Here is a 16861-nt window from a genome sequence, read left to right as displayed (position 1 = left end):
CATACACAAATAAATTAATAGGATTCACTGAAGTAAAAAAAAACAGGAAGTACATCTATTAACACATCTGAGATATTTTGTGGGATGGCTAGGTCAAATGAGTCATGAGAGCACATGGCATATGGACTTAATGTGGAAAATGTGATGTCATCCATTTTGGCTGAATGGAGAGAGTTTGAATGTGTTGGTGTTTAGAAGGAACTCAGCGTCCCTGTGCATAAATCTTGGAAAGCATCAAGCACACATATAGCGTATCAGAAGGCAAACAACATATTGGCTGTTGTTCCAAGACCATACGAGCGCTATAGTAAAGGTATATGTCGACTCGTATGAAAGCCAATGGACATTGCTTGGTAAAACTGTGCACAAGATTAGTCCCTTATCAAAGTACAGAACTAATTGTAGTAGATGGCCTTGAAGGTTCGGCAGAATAATTCTAGGTGAGTTTTGAATGAGTTTTGAATGAACAAACTGAGCCTACACTGAAATAAAAACAGAAAATGCTGGACGTATTCAGCAGCTCAGGCAGCATCCATCGAGAAGCAAATAGAGCTAAAGATCAGGTCGATGAGATCTCATCAGTTCATCAATTCTCATTATATTTTACAGCTCTTCTCCTAAGATTAGGTTGCTTTCTTCATTTACAACATGAAAGTCATAGCCATAAAGTTAATCTACTTTCTGCAATGAAAGAAACAGCATACAACATAGAATAGCAGTGCTATTGAAGCAAAGAGATAATTTTATGCGTTAAATCCTCAGTAATGAAAATCCCATGCAAAATGGACTAAAATTGCAATAAAACTGCCTCATATTAATGATTGAAATTTCTCATGACATATATTTATGCACAAAAGTGGACATTTACTGATGTGAGGTAGCCAGCTTTTGTCTTTTATGCAGTAAAAACATGTATCCAATTATTACAGCATATTTCACTGCATTAATATTGCATCAAATGAATACAACAAGGTTACACTGATACTTCTCCTGTTCATTGATATCAATGGATTTATTTTCTCAATCCATTTGAAATTACATGAAAGATAATCCTTGAATGGCAACACATATTGATTTATTTCATAATCTGTATTTAGATTAATATTGTAGAGAAGCAAAACTAACTTGATCCTAATTTAACGATACATGTGCCAATAGATTGTTAACACTGGATTAATCAGACTGATTCTGAACACCACCCACCAAAATCTTCAGTCATGGATTATTAGTGTATGTGGTGTTTGATGATTATGATTAATGATTCTTGATATCACTCCCTGGTGAATATTACATGAAGAATACAGCTCGCTGAGAAACTCACTGCAGATTTGATCCTAATGTGGTCATTCAAAATGCTGCTTACTCACATTACCCTACAAGGGAATAGTAAAAGTCATTTCCTAATGTAAATGTTATTCAATTAATCATATTTAACATTTCATCCCAAAGGAAAATTTGAATTTAAAGATTTACTATGTTGAACATTTAATAGGCCAATTCCACTGAACACATAGATCTAATTTACCATATCTATATTTTTCCATTCAAAATGTCACAACCATCTGGGAATGGGTTAACTTAATAATAATAATAATAATAATAATGCATTACATTTGTATAGCGCTTTTCTAAACACTCACAGACGCTTTACAGGGTTTACTAAAACATAGAAAAAAGAAATAAATAAATAAGTAAACGAACAGAGAAGGAAAAATAAGGTGAGGTGACGGTCAGTGGTTGAAGGCAGTGCTGAACAGGTGAGACTTCAGTGATGTTTTGAATGTGGTGAGTGAGGAGGAGTCTCTGATGGTCTGAGGTAGTGAGTTCCAGAGGGTGGGAGCAGCGATGGAGAAAGCCCTGTCCCCCCAGGATCTGAGTTTGGTCCGGATGGGGGGGGACAGGAGGTTAGCAGCAGCAGATCGGAGGGTACGGGTGGGAGTGTGCCTGTGGAGGAGGTCAGTCAGGTAGGATGGGGCCAGGTTACGGAGGGCTGTGTAGGTCATGAGGAGGAACTTACCACTTTTTCTTTGTAAACAATGTATTTCAACCATTTGAAATCTTGAGGCTTGAATCCAGTAAATGCGAATAGGGAGTCCTTCTCATATCTTGTGGGTTTCTGGATGGCACCTTCTGGATATGTGATTCGAAGGGTTGTCTTTGTGCCAACGTCTTTTTCAAATCCTTTCACAGGGGCTTCATTAAGTCTGCAAGATAATTAATAGAAATTAAGCAATATTACAAAAACATTTTCTATTATTTGGTGTGTGCATCCAAAGGTTTACCAAGCAGGTCCAACACTGCTTCTCTCAATTGTTCTCATTCATAGTCAACAACATTCGATGTCACAATCCTCCCATTTTACAATCTCTTTTCCATCGCTCATGCTCCCAACTTAAAATACTATTCCAATCTCTATCTGAATATCAAGAAATGCAATCTTCATATGTATGAAAATTGGTGCATAGTAATGCACATTTATTACAGTATATCCTAGATATGCCTCTCAACTGGCTCCCTATTCTTTGAATCACCAAAGCATAGAATGCTATGGACCAAGTGTTGGAAAAAATGATTAGTGTTGATGCATATTTGATTGTCGGCTTAGACACATGGTACCAAAGGGCCCATTTCTGTTTTGTTCAATGCTGTGACTCTTTCTTCAGCTAAGCATATGAAAATTTGCCGAAAGAGAAAAAATAAAATCAGATGTAGAGACCTTGTGAGAAATAAAATGAATACATTTTAATAGGTTTCCATTTCGGGAAAAACAAAGATGAGCAAACTGCAAATACAGTAAAAAGCACAATCGTTAGTACATGACAAATAAAGCACATTCAAACAATCCATTCAGGAAATAACTTGGAGTCATTGTAACAAAATTGGGGTTCATTTTGAAGTGTGTAAATCTTGCATAAATAATGGAATGCATTAGCAATCTCAATGGAATTAAATTTAACAAAATTAAGCATCAGACATTGTTGGGCAGACAAAATGCCTCCTCTAAAAGTCTAAACTATCAATTGGAAAAAAAAGTTCAGATGTAGTTTTGCCAGCTGTAGCTTCTATTGATCAGAAGGTTGAAATCTTACTCCAGAGACCTGAGCACAAAATTCCAGGCTATAACTCACTGCAGCATCGGGGAGTTTCTTTTGATGAGTTATTCTACTCTCTCAGATGGACATAAAAGAACCCATAACACTATTTCATAAGAGAGCAGGTGTGTGTCCTTTGCAATACTTATCTCTCAACATCTTCAAAAAAAGCTATTTTGGAGACCTTGCTATATTTGGCTGCCATATTGCCTGTATTACAACAGTATCTATACTTTAAAGTTAGTTCACTGACTAAAATGCTTTGAAACTTTCTTAAGAGAATGTCTTTCTTTTCTGGCTCTCCTTCCAACAGAAGTGACTCCAAGGTATCTCCAGGTAAATTTATGAAATTATGAAGGGCACTGTTAAAGTTGATTTGACCATTTTTTACCTTAATATGGAGATTTTTTACAATTTGAAATTCTGGGAAATAGCAAAATATTCAACACAATACGACCGCATGCCTTAATTGTTAACCCAAAATGACAAACAATCTACATTCTACAAAATACGTAGTTAATGTTAAAAAGAATGTTTCAGTTACCATGACCGTGAATGAAATTGCCATTCAGGCAGTGCAGAGAAAACCCAAAATATTACAGCTAAGAACTGAGGAACTAGATCCATGATCTCACAGCTGAAAATTGTGCATGTGTCATAAACTTGCGAAAAAGGAAATGTGGGTGTATATTTATGTAAACACACCTGTTCAACATTTGCAAATACAGAATAAATAGGCCAGAAAAATAAACAGTAATTACAGAATTTCAGCAGGTTCTTTATGTCTGCATCATTTACGACGGATCATATTTAAAAAATACTGAACAACTTAAATGATAGATTTGAATTAAAATCCATGTTCTTAGGATATGTAACTATGTCATTGGATTTTAAGATGACTTATGGCCAGACCATGTGTCAGCATATGGTAGATGACATGAAAAATATATTGAAACCATGGGATGGAAGGTCAAATAATACTTCACATGTTCGTACTATAAACAAATACCCTGGAATGCAGAATAAGTTAAAATCAACAGATACATCTTTGAAAAATACTTTCGTCATCAATACTTTTATCACGTCAGCTTGGTATGATCTTTATTTCTTAAACCATTAGCTTCAATCACGAATTGTTTTTAAATGGCCCCAACTGTTCACTCTTGCAATGTTGCTGAGGATAATTTTTGGAATCTACACTTGAAAAGGTGCCCATTAGAAAAGAAGAACATGATGATCCAGTGTTTATTTTTCAAATAGAGGTACCATCTACAGTAGACACAAATGTTTGGAGGTACCAACATCAGTAGTTATTAACTTCAACCTGGATTTATTATTTTAGTCTGGCTGTAAAAAGTGAAGTGGATGATACCTTTGAAGTTCTGGAATCACAGAGCAAACTAAATTCAGTTTAAAAAGTTGATAATTTAGATGCTTGTCTAAACAGCTATTGCTGGATAGCAATATCCAAACTACTGAAAACAAGCTAGACAAACGTAAAGCTGGACTCATCTAACTTGGGAAACTGAGTACCTTCGTGATACCTTCAATGGGGAACTGAGTAACTGCAGTGCTCTGTTTCAGAGATATGGTTCACCACTGTTGTAATCCACCAGATGGACTCTATGGTATCCTCAGGCAAGGCGAGTGGCGGAGGGGTCCGCTTCCTGATAAATGCTTTGTGATGCTTGGATGTGGAGATCCTGGCGAACTTTTGCTCCCTAGATCTGAATTATCTGATGCTCAAGTGCTGTCCTTAATACCTGCCATGGGAATTTACTTCAGCCATCCTAACAACAGTTTACATTCCACCCTATCCTGATGTTAAGCTTGCATTGGATGAACTATAAAATGCTGTCAAAAGCCTTGAAACAAACTACTCCAATGTCTTGTTCATCATGTTCATCTTGTTCATCATAGCAGGGTACCTCAACCAGGCCAACCACAGGAGCATATACCAAAATTAGATCAGTACGTCTCTTGGCCCAGGAGAGGCCCAAATATCCTCAAACAGTTACACTACCATCAAAGATGTTTACTGTTCCTTCCCCCGACTGCGTATTTTTGGTAAATCTGACCAACTGGCTGTGCTTTTACTCCCTGCTTTCAAGCGGAGACTGAAGCAGGTGGATTGGTTACAGAAAGTTGTATGTTGCTGGTTTGAGATGAGATGGTTTGTGACTGCTTTGAGCGTTTGATTGGTTCAAGGACTCTGCAACCAACCTAAATGAGTGTGCCACTGGTGACACATACTTCATCAGTAAGTGTGTAGAGGAATGCATGCCAAAGAAGACATGTGTTCCCCAACCAGAAACCAGAGATGAACTGTGAGCTCCACTCTTGGGTGATGTCCAAGTCTGCAGCATTCAAGTCAAACCATCCTGAGCTTTACAAGAAATTTATGCACGGCCTTCGCTGAGTCAGTCAGGAATGTGGCATCTGGTGTGGGAATTCCAGATCGTCAGATTGTCCTTCCTGGGAAGACATGAGAAAGTTACTGGTATGGCTGGAGTGACCAGCCGTGTCCTCAGAACCTTCGCAGACCAGCTCGTAGGAGTATTCGTAGACATATTTACCCACTCCACCATCGACTCCATCTACACATCACTCTGCCTCGAGGAAGCATCTACCATAATCAAGGACCACGGACACCCCGGTCATTCTCTCTTCATCCCTCGCTGGTTAGGCAGTAGATACAAATGCTTGAAAGCATGTATCATTAGCGCATCATGAACAGCTTCTTCTCCATTGTTATTAGAACTCACCTCACATAAGCTAAGGATGTAGTCCCGATATCCCAACGTACCTTGTTGTGGCCCTCGTATTTTTTTAAAATCTGTACTTTCTCTGTAGCTGTAACACTATATTCTGCACTCTGGTTATTTTTATATTAGCACTACCTGTTGTACTTGTGTATGGCTTGATTGCATTCATGTGTGGTAAGATCTGACTGGTAGCACACAAAACATGTTTTTCACTGTATCTTGGTACATGTGGCAGTAATAAACTAATACCAATATTACATATCAGAGAGAAGAAATACCAATTTAGAAAATCTGGAATTGCAATTAATCACCAAAGCTCCACAGAATCCTCTCAATGCCTAACGCTTTGCTCCCCTTTGTATTGAAAATTAATGTCATTATCTACATTTTCTATGGTGCATTTATACACTTAGAAAATAGCAGCATTCGGAAAATTCATAAAAGTTGGATCAGACCTTCAATGCAAAAAAATAAGATCACATTATGAGGCCTGTAAAAATAGTTTATTCAGCATAAATTAATGTGCTGGTGAGAACATGAACTTTAGTCTGACAACTAAGATAAAATTCAAGTAAATTTTATCAGATAAATTGAACGTTTCCTTGATTTATAGGAAATAGCCTAGTTTAAGTTGGTACAGTTATTTTGCTCCAAAAGTAGTGCACCCACAATTTTAGCATATTTGCCACCTGGATTAAGGAGTGGAGGGCTGAACGCAAAAGAAAAATAAACTTGAAAATATAAACGGTCAATTTTGTGTCTTGAATGAAACTGTAAACATGTCCATATGTACAGGTGAAACTTTCCTTGTGCAATTCTAAGGATCTGATCCATGGTGAATATTTTGATTGAAATCATGCAGGCCATAAAACTCTCCAGCTTTTGGATTCTTTTCATTGTAAACTATGCATGAATGTATTACTCACGTATGTGAACAATGAAGGCTGTAATTAAGAAAGACTTTCAAATATCTTTCATGCAGCAGCGTGTCAGAAATGTAAAATAGAGCAATCATGGGACCTCATAGCTACGTGCACATTATAAGGACATGAGGGGTATTAAAGCAGAAAAATCCTATTGACATTTTTAACCATTAATCGAACGAGAGGATTTACAGAAGTCTAATTACAATTTTGCAGATATTTTCCCATGAATGAATACATGGAAAAGAATTAAAAGATCATTCCTAAAATTATTATTTAGACCAGAGTATGACTCAGCATAAAGACATTTCAAATATTGTATACTACTCATCAAACTCTGAAGATATGGAACTAGGAGAGTCATATCTGTCACTACCAATTTACAAGTCCTTCCCGGATTCCATCCCCAAGTTTTCCATCTCTAAGAACTGTTTGTAAACCAAATAGTGCGGAAATTATAAATGCGGCCGAGTTCCCGAATGACACGGTGACACCGTTGAGAAAGTTCAAAGGATATACTCATAAACTCACAACATGTACTTCTTGCTCACTAGCACTTATCCCAGTCCCTGTATCAGTAGTACTGCAGGAGTCCAAATTTCCTCCAACTAATTACTGTGAAGACCAAAGCCATTGCCTTCAATCCTCCCCAAAAGCCATGGCTTGGTTTCTCTCTCGAATTCACTACCCCGGCGCACTCCACACCAGCATCATGTTTTTCATCTGCCAATAAATAATCTTCCAAATTTTGCAAACTGTATCCTAAATTTACTGTTACCTTACTTATACTTATGGATTGAGAATCTTGAAAAATTGAATTTCCTGAGAAAATCATGTACCTGAATCCATTCTGATTTACCTGTTCATGGTGAACTTTGAATAACAGGCAGATGAATAATTCTTCTGATATACCATTCTTCCCTTTTTATCATACTTATTTCTTGTGGTTGAGAAATATTGCACCAAAAAATATTCAAACAGACAAAAGCAGCAATAGAACCATGAAAGCAGGGAAAGGAAGGGCAAAAATGTAAGATCATTAGTTTAGCATCACATGAATTAAGAAATGGTGCACCCAGGTAAGAAATTACTCTGTCAGTCCGGTTTCTACTTGGTCAGACCTACAGCTAAAGTGAATAGCTGGAGAATTTGAATTCTTAAGCTAGCGATTGGAAATCGTGTGAGTAGCTTGGTATGTACATTAGCGAGCAGGCCATCTCCAATTCCAACAAGGGTGACTGCAAAGAAGTAATGACAGATGTAAAAGCTTGTGCTTCACATGAGTAAATGAGAAAGATTAAAGACAAAGTAAACTTGTTTATCCAAATGAAAAATGGAAATTATATTGTGACCATTTCTAGTTTCTAAATCACTGATGCGGATAAAAAATTATGAGTAAACAAAGCATGGACTAAATACCATTACTGCATTTAAGTCTGTCTCGGAGCTGTGAAATGTGAAAATATACTTATCAGGCTGTGAATTACATGCCAAATATATTTAACTGATATTTTTTTAAAGCAATAATGAGATAAAATAAAGCTGATGTTTTGCTCTCTTTTTCAGCAATATAATATTTTAGTGGAACGCAGCAGGTTTTTCCTGTCCTAAATTTATATTTTTACATCTTACAAATAATTTTGAAGTAATCCATTAAAATTAATTTGGATAAACTTTTCCCAGAAGAAAAATATTGCATCTTAAAACCTGGTATACTATTAGCAACTGAATCCAATGTCTGGAATAAAGCAATGCATTGTGTAGCTTAACCTATTTGGCTGATGGTACCTTGACTGGCAAGGTGGTCATAAAGTGCTGGAGTAACTCAACGGGTCAGGCAGCATCTCTGGAGAACATGGATAGGTAACATTTTGGGTCAGGACCCCTCTTCAGACTTCTAGATGCATGGCTCTGCTCACCTACTCTGACATTTATCATGTCTGTCCCTTTCTCTCCACACTCTATCTGTTCAAGGACATCACCTTTTGGTAATTTCCATATCTTAACAATCAATATAATAATAATTACTACTTTAGACTACCTTGTCCAACTCCATCTTCACAATAGGTGGTACAATAAGCTGCAGATGCTGGTTTACAAAAAAAGACATAAAATGCTGTTGGATAACTCAGCGCGTCAGGCAGTATCTCTGCAGAACATGGATAGGAGACATTTTGGGGTGGGACCCTTCTTCAGTCTGAGAAGGGTCCTGACCCTAAATGTTACATATTCATGTTCCCCAGAACATGCCTGACCCATTGTGTTACTCTAGCACTTCAAGTCTTTATCTTCTATCTTCACAATGCTGTTTCCACAATCACACCACCACCATCTGATGTTTTGGATATATCTGAAGCGGGGGGGGGGGATTGATTTCATTACATATTTTAGCAGGAGGTTCTGCTTCTGTACATCAGTCATCTAAGGAAAATAACTCTTGAGAAGTTACTTTCTGATGTCCTGAACCAAGTTCTACTATTGTTTTATATGTTTCCCACTTTATAACATAATATCAATGGTGTAATTGAAGGACAATGCTTCAAACGCTATCATGGGGCAACAGATTTCTTCACAAATCATTGAGTGTTTTTTTTAAAGTGAAAATTGATAGAGATGTCCCACAGAAAGCAAAAGTCAAAAGACTGGAGAAATTCAACAGGACAGCTAGCATCTGCAGTCTAGTATCTCCAAAAGAAAGCAATTTAAACTCTAAAACAGGAATTTGGTGCTGAAGTTGAATGAAAAAGAGGGAAGTCCAGGAAGCTACACAAAGCAAAGAAAATGGAAGTGTAGACTGTAGGTGAAAGTGAAAAACTTTCTCACTCGCCCTCAACCCTACATCTTTGTAATTGCTGTTTTGCTCCTTTGTCTCTGTGCTGACCTCATTCTTCAGGAAAGATTCAATGTCCTGTATTCTTGTTCTACTGATAAAGTTATCATTCTTGTCCGACTTGAATCTTGCAAATTCCTCATTGCCATGGCTTGCTTCTTACTGCCCTTTATACCAGTTGATATCTAACGTCAAAACCATATATTTCAGGCAAGGTTTGAATGAATCTGATCTCTCTACAAATATACATGAAATACAAAGAATGATCATACAGACTGAACCAGAACTCACCTTATGACAACATCATATTCATCAATTTTTGGGCCAAGAGATTTGTTAGCCACTATTCCTCCATTGCCCATGATGATGCAGCGCTTGCAGCTTAAACTAAAAGAGAAATGTTTTATCATCAACGGTTCCTGTAAATCTCCAAGGTAAATATCACACTATAATTGGAAAAAAATTGCTCATGCTCATCACACTTCGTCACTATAACAAGTGGTGAATGCATTTTTCCAAAGACTCTGCTTCCTCGGCCTTTGAGGAAGAGAGTTCCAAAGAGTCACAACCCTCAGAAAAGTAAAATTGCATTAATTTATAGCTAGTACGAAACAAATATATTAACAAAAAACATTCTTCAAGGTAATTAATCTGGAATTTAAACCTGCTCTCATATATTTCACCAGGTCAACAGTTTGATTAGCTCTTAATCATTCTCTGAAATGGTCCTAGTGTGAAAGCTTGGGGAATAAGGGGGTAGGGTGGGTGGGCAGCCAGGATCAGCATTTAAGATTAGATAAGAGATGTTCGTCTTGGCAGATAAATCCACATCCCCTGAATAAATATTACAAAAAGTAGATTCTTTGACGCATGGATTATATTGTTCTTAATATGAAAACATTACATGTTTGAAATCAATTTAAATGCACAATGGTGATGTAAAGAGGACTCAGCTGGTATATAATTTTTGAATGGATAGAAGCAGCTCCAAATATATTGAAAACATCCAAGCCAGGCAACCTCTTAATACAGAGAAACAAATACATTTAATGTGGGAGTTGAAACTGATCCGGAACACGCTGACAGCTAACTGAGGTGTCCGTAGAGAACTGATGGCCAGCTGCACGCTCAGCAGCACGTCCCAGACATCCGCATCTGCGCACAGCGCCACAGAAGTCGGGATCCTGCTGGAGGTCAGCGATGCCCTCATCCAATTTCAAATCCCGGGGTGTGTTGCAAGTTGGCAAGCCGAGGGGCTGGGCACATTTCCTATCTTACCTCCTAGCCATCGAGTGCGACTTGAATGAGTTTAGTTTAGGGACACAGCCTGGAAACAGGCCCTTCGGCCCACTGAGTCTGCACTGACCAGCAATCACCCATATGCTAGTTCTCTCCGACACTCTAGGGACAATTTTTACCGAAGCCAACTAACCTACAAACCTGCATGCAGGAGGAAACTGGAGCACCTGGAGAAAACCCACACGATCGCAGGGAGAACATACAAACTCCGTACAGACAGCACCAATTGTCAGGTTCGAATCCAGGTCTCTGGCATTGAAAGGCAGCAACTCTACCGCTGTGTCACAGTGCCACCCCAGTCTTCATTTGAGAGGCAGCTTCAGAAAAATTGTGTGTCTACTTTTTCTTATTTATGCATGATTATTAATTAATAGCAGTTTCTTGTGTTTTAAAACAAATTTTTTATTTTTTATTTTTTATATATATATATTTGACAATGTTTGACTATCTGTGATCGTTAAACATTTGGACACAGTGAAATGTAGCCAGAAGTCCATTAGACCAGGGACTTAGTTCCTGCCACCTGCACGCTAATTTCCACCTGCCTGCGCTTTGTGTGACGCCACTGAGACAACTGCTTGTGTGCTGGGAAACAAGCAGCCACAGGTGTAGTGTGGTAAACAATTACTGTGATACATAGGGCATGATGTGGCCCTAACATTAATTCCAAAAAAAGCTGCACGTATTTGCAAGTTGGGGTTCATTCACTGGGTGACAGATAAACAGACAGATAAATGAATAAGAGTCTTTTTTTTTTTAGAAGCACAAAGAAATACACTGATAATTGAAGGAACATTGGTTTGGCAAATATGGTAGGAAAGTAAAATTTATTACACTTAAAAACACCCAGGGAGTAAAAAGGAAATAAACACAAACCAACGTGGAATTATAAAAAGGTTGGGTTCCACAGGCTTATTAAAATCTTTGAGGATGTCCCATAGTTTCTGGATGAAGGGAAATGGGTGGATGTTTAACATCTTGACTTCAGAAAGTATTCAACATGGCCTTTTTTTTTTTACACAAAACTACTGGCAAAAATAGAATCTCGTGGGATCATGAAGGAAATTTGGAATTGGAATATTAACTGTCCAGATAATAGGAAACAGAGAAGAGTTATCAATGGCAATAATTCTAATTGAGCAGCTGTGACCAAAGTTCCCAAGGGATCTAACCTGAATTCCTGCTGCTCATATATTTATTAAAGCTCTCAGTGAAGGTATTGTGAATATACTATGACAGAAGCCATGATTTATATAAAACGTTTCTTTTAACTGTCAGAAATGTTTTTGTTTTAAAGAATGTGAACTCAGACTTCACAAGATGGTGATATTTTTAATTAATCATCTGGTAAATTACTATATTTATTAAATCTCTTCAATAACTTTAGGACATTTCAAAAACGAGAGCTAAAAACTCAGAACACGTGGTTGCTCAGCCTCAGCAATTGCTGTTTATAATCTTGTTATGATATGAGGGAATTAATTCGACTGATCAAAAATCATCTACAATTTATTAGAAGACAGATTTCAGTCATTGTACATTAGAACAGCAGGTTGGCATAATCTCTATCATTTTGTTCCATGCAATGTAGACTGATAATATCTTCCTAACATCCTGGAAAAATACTCATTTTGGACCAGTGGGAAATTTAATAACACCCACATCACTTGTCACGATTATTCTTCCAGATTCTTATCAATTCTATTCTACCTAAAATATTATTTCAAAATTTGTTTTCATCTCTAGGAGAGATGAAAGTTCAGGAGAAGTTAAACACAGTATTACAGCATTAAAAATTGCCAAAAAAAGCAGGAAGCCATGAGTATTGGGAGTATTTCACAATTTAGCAAATCAGGGCCAAACAATGATAAGGAAGGGGAAAGAAAATATGAGAATCAGCAAGCGTGAAGCATGAAAACAGAATGTAAGAATTTCCACAAACATGTAAAAAGGAAGTTGAAACAAGGGTTAACGTGTCTTTTATCGCTGAGGCAGGAGAATTGTTATTAGGGAAATATGGATCGGTAGTGAAATTAAACAAATATTTTCTATCTGCCTTTATCAAAGGCACCCGGAAATGATGGAAGACAATGGGTCTAGACTAAATGAGAATTTCAAAACAATTGCACTAATGAAAAGGTAGTACTGTTGAAATTAGTACGACAGAAAAGCATTAAATCCCCAGAACCTCTTAATCTACAACCTTGGGTAATGTATGAGATGGGAATTCTAAAATAACATAAGATTCCTGAACAGTTCCCACAGATTGGAAGATAACTATGGACCTGTTAGTCAGATATCAATATGAGGGAGCATGCTGGAATCTATTATTAAGGAAATCCATTATTAAGGTAGGGCAACCTATATAAGCAAATAAAAGCCCAGGGCAGTCAATGTGAAATTCATCAATGGAAAATCACTTCTGATGAATCTGTTGACATTTTTTTGAGGTTTTAAGTAAGGAGTTTTGCGCAAATTCTCTTGCAATAGGTGGCGAGAAGAGGTGCCTGATTACCTGGAGGCAAAAGAGACGAGAGAAAGGAGCTCTTTTAGAAAGGAGGTGAGGAGGAACTTCTTTCGTCAGAGGGTAGTTAATCTGTGGAACTTATTGCCACAGAGGGCTGTGGAGCCCAAGTCAGTGGATATTTTTAAGGCAGAGATAGAAATATTCTTGATTAGAATGGGTGTCAAGGGTTATGGGGAGAAGACATAAAAATGGGATTAGGAGGCCGACATCAGCCATGATTGAATGGCGGAGTAGACTCGATGGGCCGAATGGCCTAATTCTACTATAACTTGAGAACTACTGGAATCTAGCTCTTGGTACGCTGCCCTTCATCAATCAGGCCACTGAGTAGAGAAGTTGGGATTACCATTATGTATACTCCCAGTGTCTTCTTCACTTATACGATTCTAAAGAGCTTAACAACATGACGGGTAATAAGTGGGCAATGAGTAGGAGAGAGAAAGGAAAAAAAATGTCCAGGGCAAAAATAGGTATCTGTCACAAAAAGATAACTATCAATAAATAACAACCTACAGGGCAAGATAGTGTGACTGAAACAGTGAACTCCAATTGTGCAATCAAACTGCCAAAATGTAGTCAGGCTGGAAGAATGGTTGCATTATAATTAATATATAATTGCAGAGGTAAGGAAAGGAGCTTTGATGGGATTTAAGAAAGCAGATGACGATACTGATGATAATTTAAAACCTAATTCTCTGAACAAAGAAAGCCCTTACAGCTTTGCATGGATGGGGGTAAAGGATCTCAACCAGGTGAAAAAAACAATGATTGTATCCTAAATGAATCATCACTTGAGGGGCACATTCAGTGGCTTATTTTATGAACATTACTGAACCACTTTGAGATATCTATCATTTCCCAATATACCACGAGGATAAAAGAATAATCCAGCCAGATGGCCCCAAGCCATTTATTACCCCTTATCTTTACAGCAACTTTGAAATTGTAAGTTATAAACTTAACTAATCCAACAAAAAGAAAATACAAATCATCACTGCCTACCTCTCTCAAACTTACACAGAGTTGTTCAATTCTAATGTAACATGAAAATAGCGGGAGTCATTTTGAAGAACCTTGAAGATCATGGGGAACAAACTTTTGACATCTTGGGAACTGTGTCCAATGTTTAATATCAAAACACATCTTAAAATGAGCCTGGCTCATTTCATAAAACAATCGTTCACTATGCATGGATTTTATGTACACCTCAACTTGAGGAAAAAAAACATGTATTGGGATTAACTTGACAGTACACAAAGTCAAAGCGCTAAAACAGTTAGAGAAGGTTTAGCTACTTCTAATTGGTTACAATTTCACAAAAAAATAAACAATCAATTCTAACATTCAAAGCTTTAAATAACAATTGCACTTTTCCATTCTAATATTCTTGTAATATTTCACTGTACCTACCTATCCAGATGTGAGGTCAAGGTGAAGTGTTTTGTTATTCCCAGTATTTTTTGTATAACTGTTTCTGCAAGAAACAAAAACAACAGAAAAAAGTGTTCATTAAGCAAGTGAGATACAATATGTGGTCCACTGCTATTTACAAACTATTCTTTCTTCTTCCAGCAACATATCTTTTGATTTTAGCTTAAACAACAAAAACTGGCCAATTGTATTTCACACTTCATTCTCAGCATTACTCAAGAAGTTTTCATATCATATCATATCATCTATATACAGCCGGAAACAGGCCTTTTCGGCCCTCCAAGTCCGTGCCGCCCAGCGATCCCCGTACATTAACACTATCCTACACCCACTAGGGACAATTTTTACATTTACCCAGCCAATTAACCTACATACCTGTACGTCTTTGGAGTGTGGGAGGAAACCGAAGATCTCGGAGAAAACCCACGCAGGTCACGGGGAGAACGTACAAACTCCTTACAGTACAGCACCCGTAGTCAGGATCGAACCTGAGTCTCCAGCGCTGCATTCGCTGTAAAGCTGCAACTCTACCGCTGCGCTACCGTGCCACCCAAGTTTTCTGGCAATGCACTAATGACCATGCAATGCTGGTATCTCTGTTTATCAATAAAACTATAGAAGTCAATGTTGACGTCAGGTCTAAAATTATAGAAGATGCACAATTGCACAATTCGTTGTTTGAAACAGAAAATGATTAAAATGCTCAGCATCTTGGGCAGCAAGCAGGGAAAAACAAAAAAAAAGTAAATATTTCAGGTTAACGCCATTATCAGACAGAGCAAGTTTTAGAGAGAGTGGACTTTCCAGATATCATATTCCGGATATCCATAATTTTGGGATTTGTTCCTGTGAATGAATTATTCTTCAAATATTTGATTGTCATTTTCAGAATGCAAATTACTGCAATTCATGTAGTTATATTCCGAGAAACCTCTGCTTCGGCAGTCCTTCCGGACTGAGGATGACTTGCTTTCATTCCAGTTTTATGCGTTGTGAGATAGTCAAAGGGTCATTCAGCACGAAACAAACCCTTCAGCCCAACTTGCCCATGCTGACCAAGATGCCCCTTCTTCTCTAGTCCCACCTGCCCATGAGGAAGTGCAAAGAGATCTGGGTGTTCATCAGTCACTTAAAGTTAGCATGCAGGTACAGCAGGCAATGAAAAAAGCTAATGGCATGTTGGCCTTTATGACAAGAGGAGTCACGTATAGGAGCAAAAAGGTCCTTCTGCAGTTGTACAGGGCCCTAGTGAGACCACACCTGGAGTACTGTATTTTACTGAATTTAAAATAGTGAGAGCTCTAGGGTCTAGTGGAATCAAGGGATATGGGGAGAAGGCAGGCACAGGTTACTGATTATGGATGATCAGCCACGATCACAATGAATGGCGGTGCTGGCTTGAAGGGCCAAATGGCCTCTTCCTGCACCTATTTTCTATGTTTAATCCTAAAACTATGCCCTCTAGTTCTTGACTCCCCTACTCCAGGTAAAAAACCTCTATTCTCTTTATAGATAGCATTCACCATATCTATTGTCCTCATGATTTATAAACCTCTATAAGATCACATCTCAGCCTCCTGCACACCAAGAATATAGTCCTAACCTGCCCAACCTCTTCCAATAGCTCAAGTCCTCAGGTCCTGGCAACACCCTGTTAATCTTCTCTGCACCCTTTCCAGCTTAGCAGCATCCTTCCTATAGCAGAGTGACCAAAATTGAACACAATACTCCAAATGCAGCCTCACCAACGGCTTGTACAGGTGTAACATAACAATCCAACTTCTATACTAAAACCCTGACTGATGAAGCCAATGTATTGAAATTCCTCTTGACCACCCTATCGACCTGTGACACCATTTTCAAGGAACTATGTATCTACACTTCTTGATCCCTCCACTGTACAACACGCCCAGGGCCCTGCCATTCACTGTGAAGGTCCTGCCTTGGTTTGACTTCCCAAAATGCAATACCTCATACATCTCTATTAAACTCCA

General features: G+C 37.9%; 1 protein-coding gene across 8 annotated transcripts in view; it reads right to left on the bottom strand.

Moving 5' to 3' along the window:
• st3gal3a (ST3 beta-galactoside alpha-2,3-sialyltransferase 3a) overlaps nucleotides 1–16861 on the bottom strand; it is a 350137-nt gene that overhangs the window by 124275 nt on the left and 209001 nt on the right. For 7 of the 8 annotated variants that reach the window (XM_078408347.1, XM_078408350.1, XM_078408351.1 and 4 more), the window contains 3 exons: nucleotides 14847–14910; nucleotides 9902–9997; nucleotides 2018–2204 (listed from right to left, as the gene is read on the bottom strand). In XM_078408347.1, coding sequence (XP_078264473.1) covers nucleotides 2018–2204; nucleotides 9902–9997; nucleotides 14847–14910 — 347 coding nt within the window. Of the gene's footprint in view, nucleotides 1–2017; nucleotides 2205–9897; nucleotides 9998–14846; nucleotides 14911–16861 lie in introns of those variants that run through there. The other variant, XM_078408356.1, reaches the window with a different exon arrangement.

The sequence above is a fragment of the Rhinoraja longicauda genome, chromosome 11, assembly GCF_053455715.1.
Source record: "Rhinoraja longicauda isolate Sanriku21f chromosome 11, sRhiLon1.1, whole genome shotgun sequence".
In the NCBI taxonomy this organism is placed as follows: domain Eukaryota; kingdom Metazoa; phylum Chordata; class Chondrichthyes; order Rajiformes; family Arhynchobatidae; genus Rhinoraja; species Rhinoraja longicauda.
Note: the sequence above shows the minus strand (reverse complement) of the source record. Positions and strands in the feature narration are given on the sequence as shown.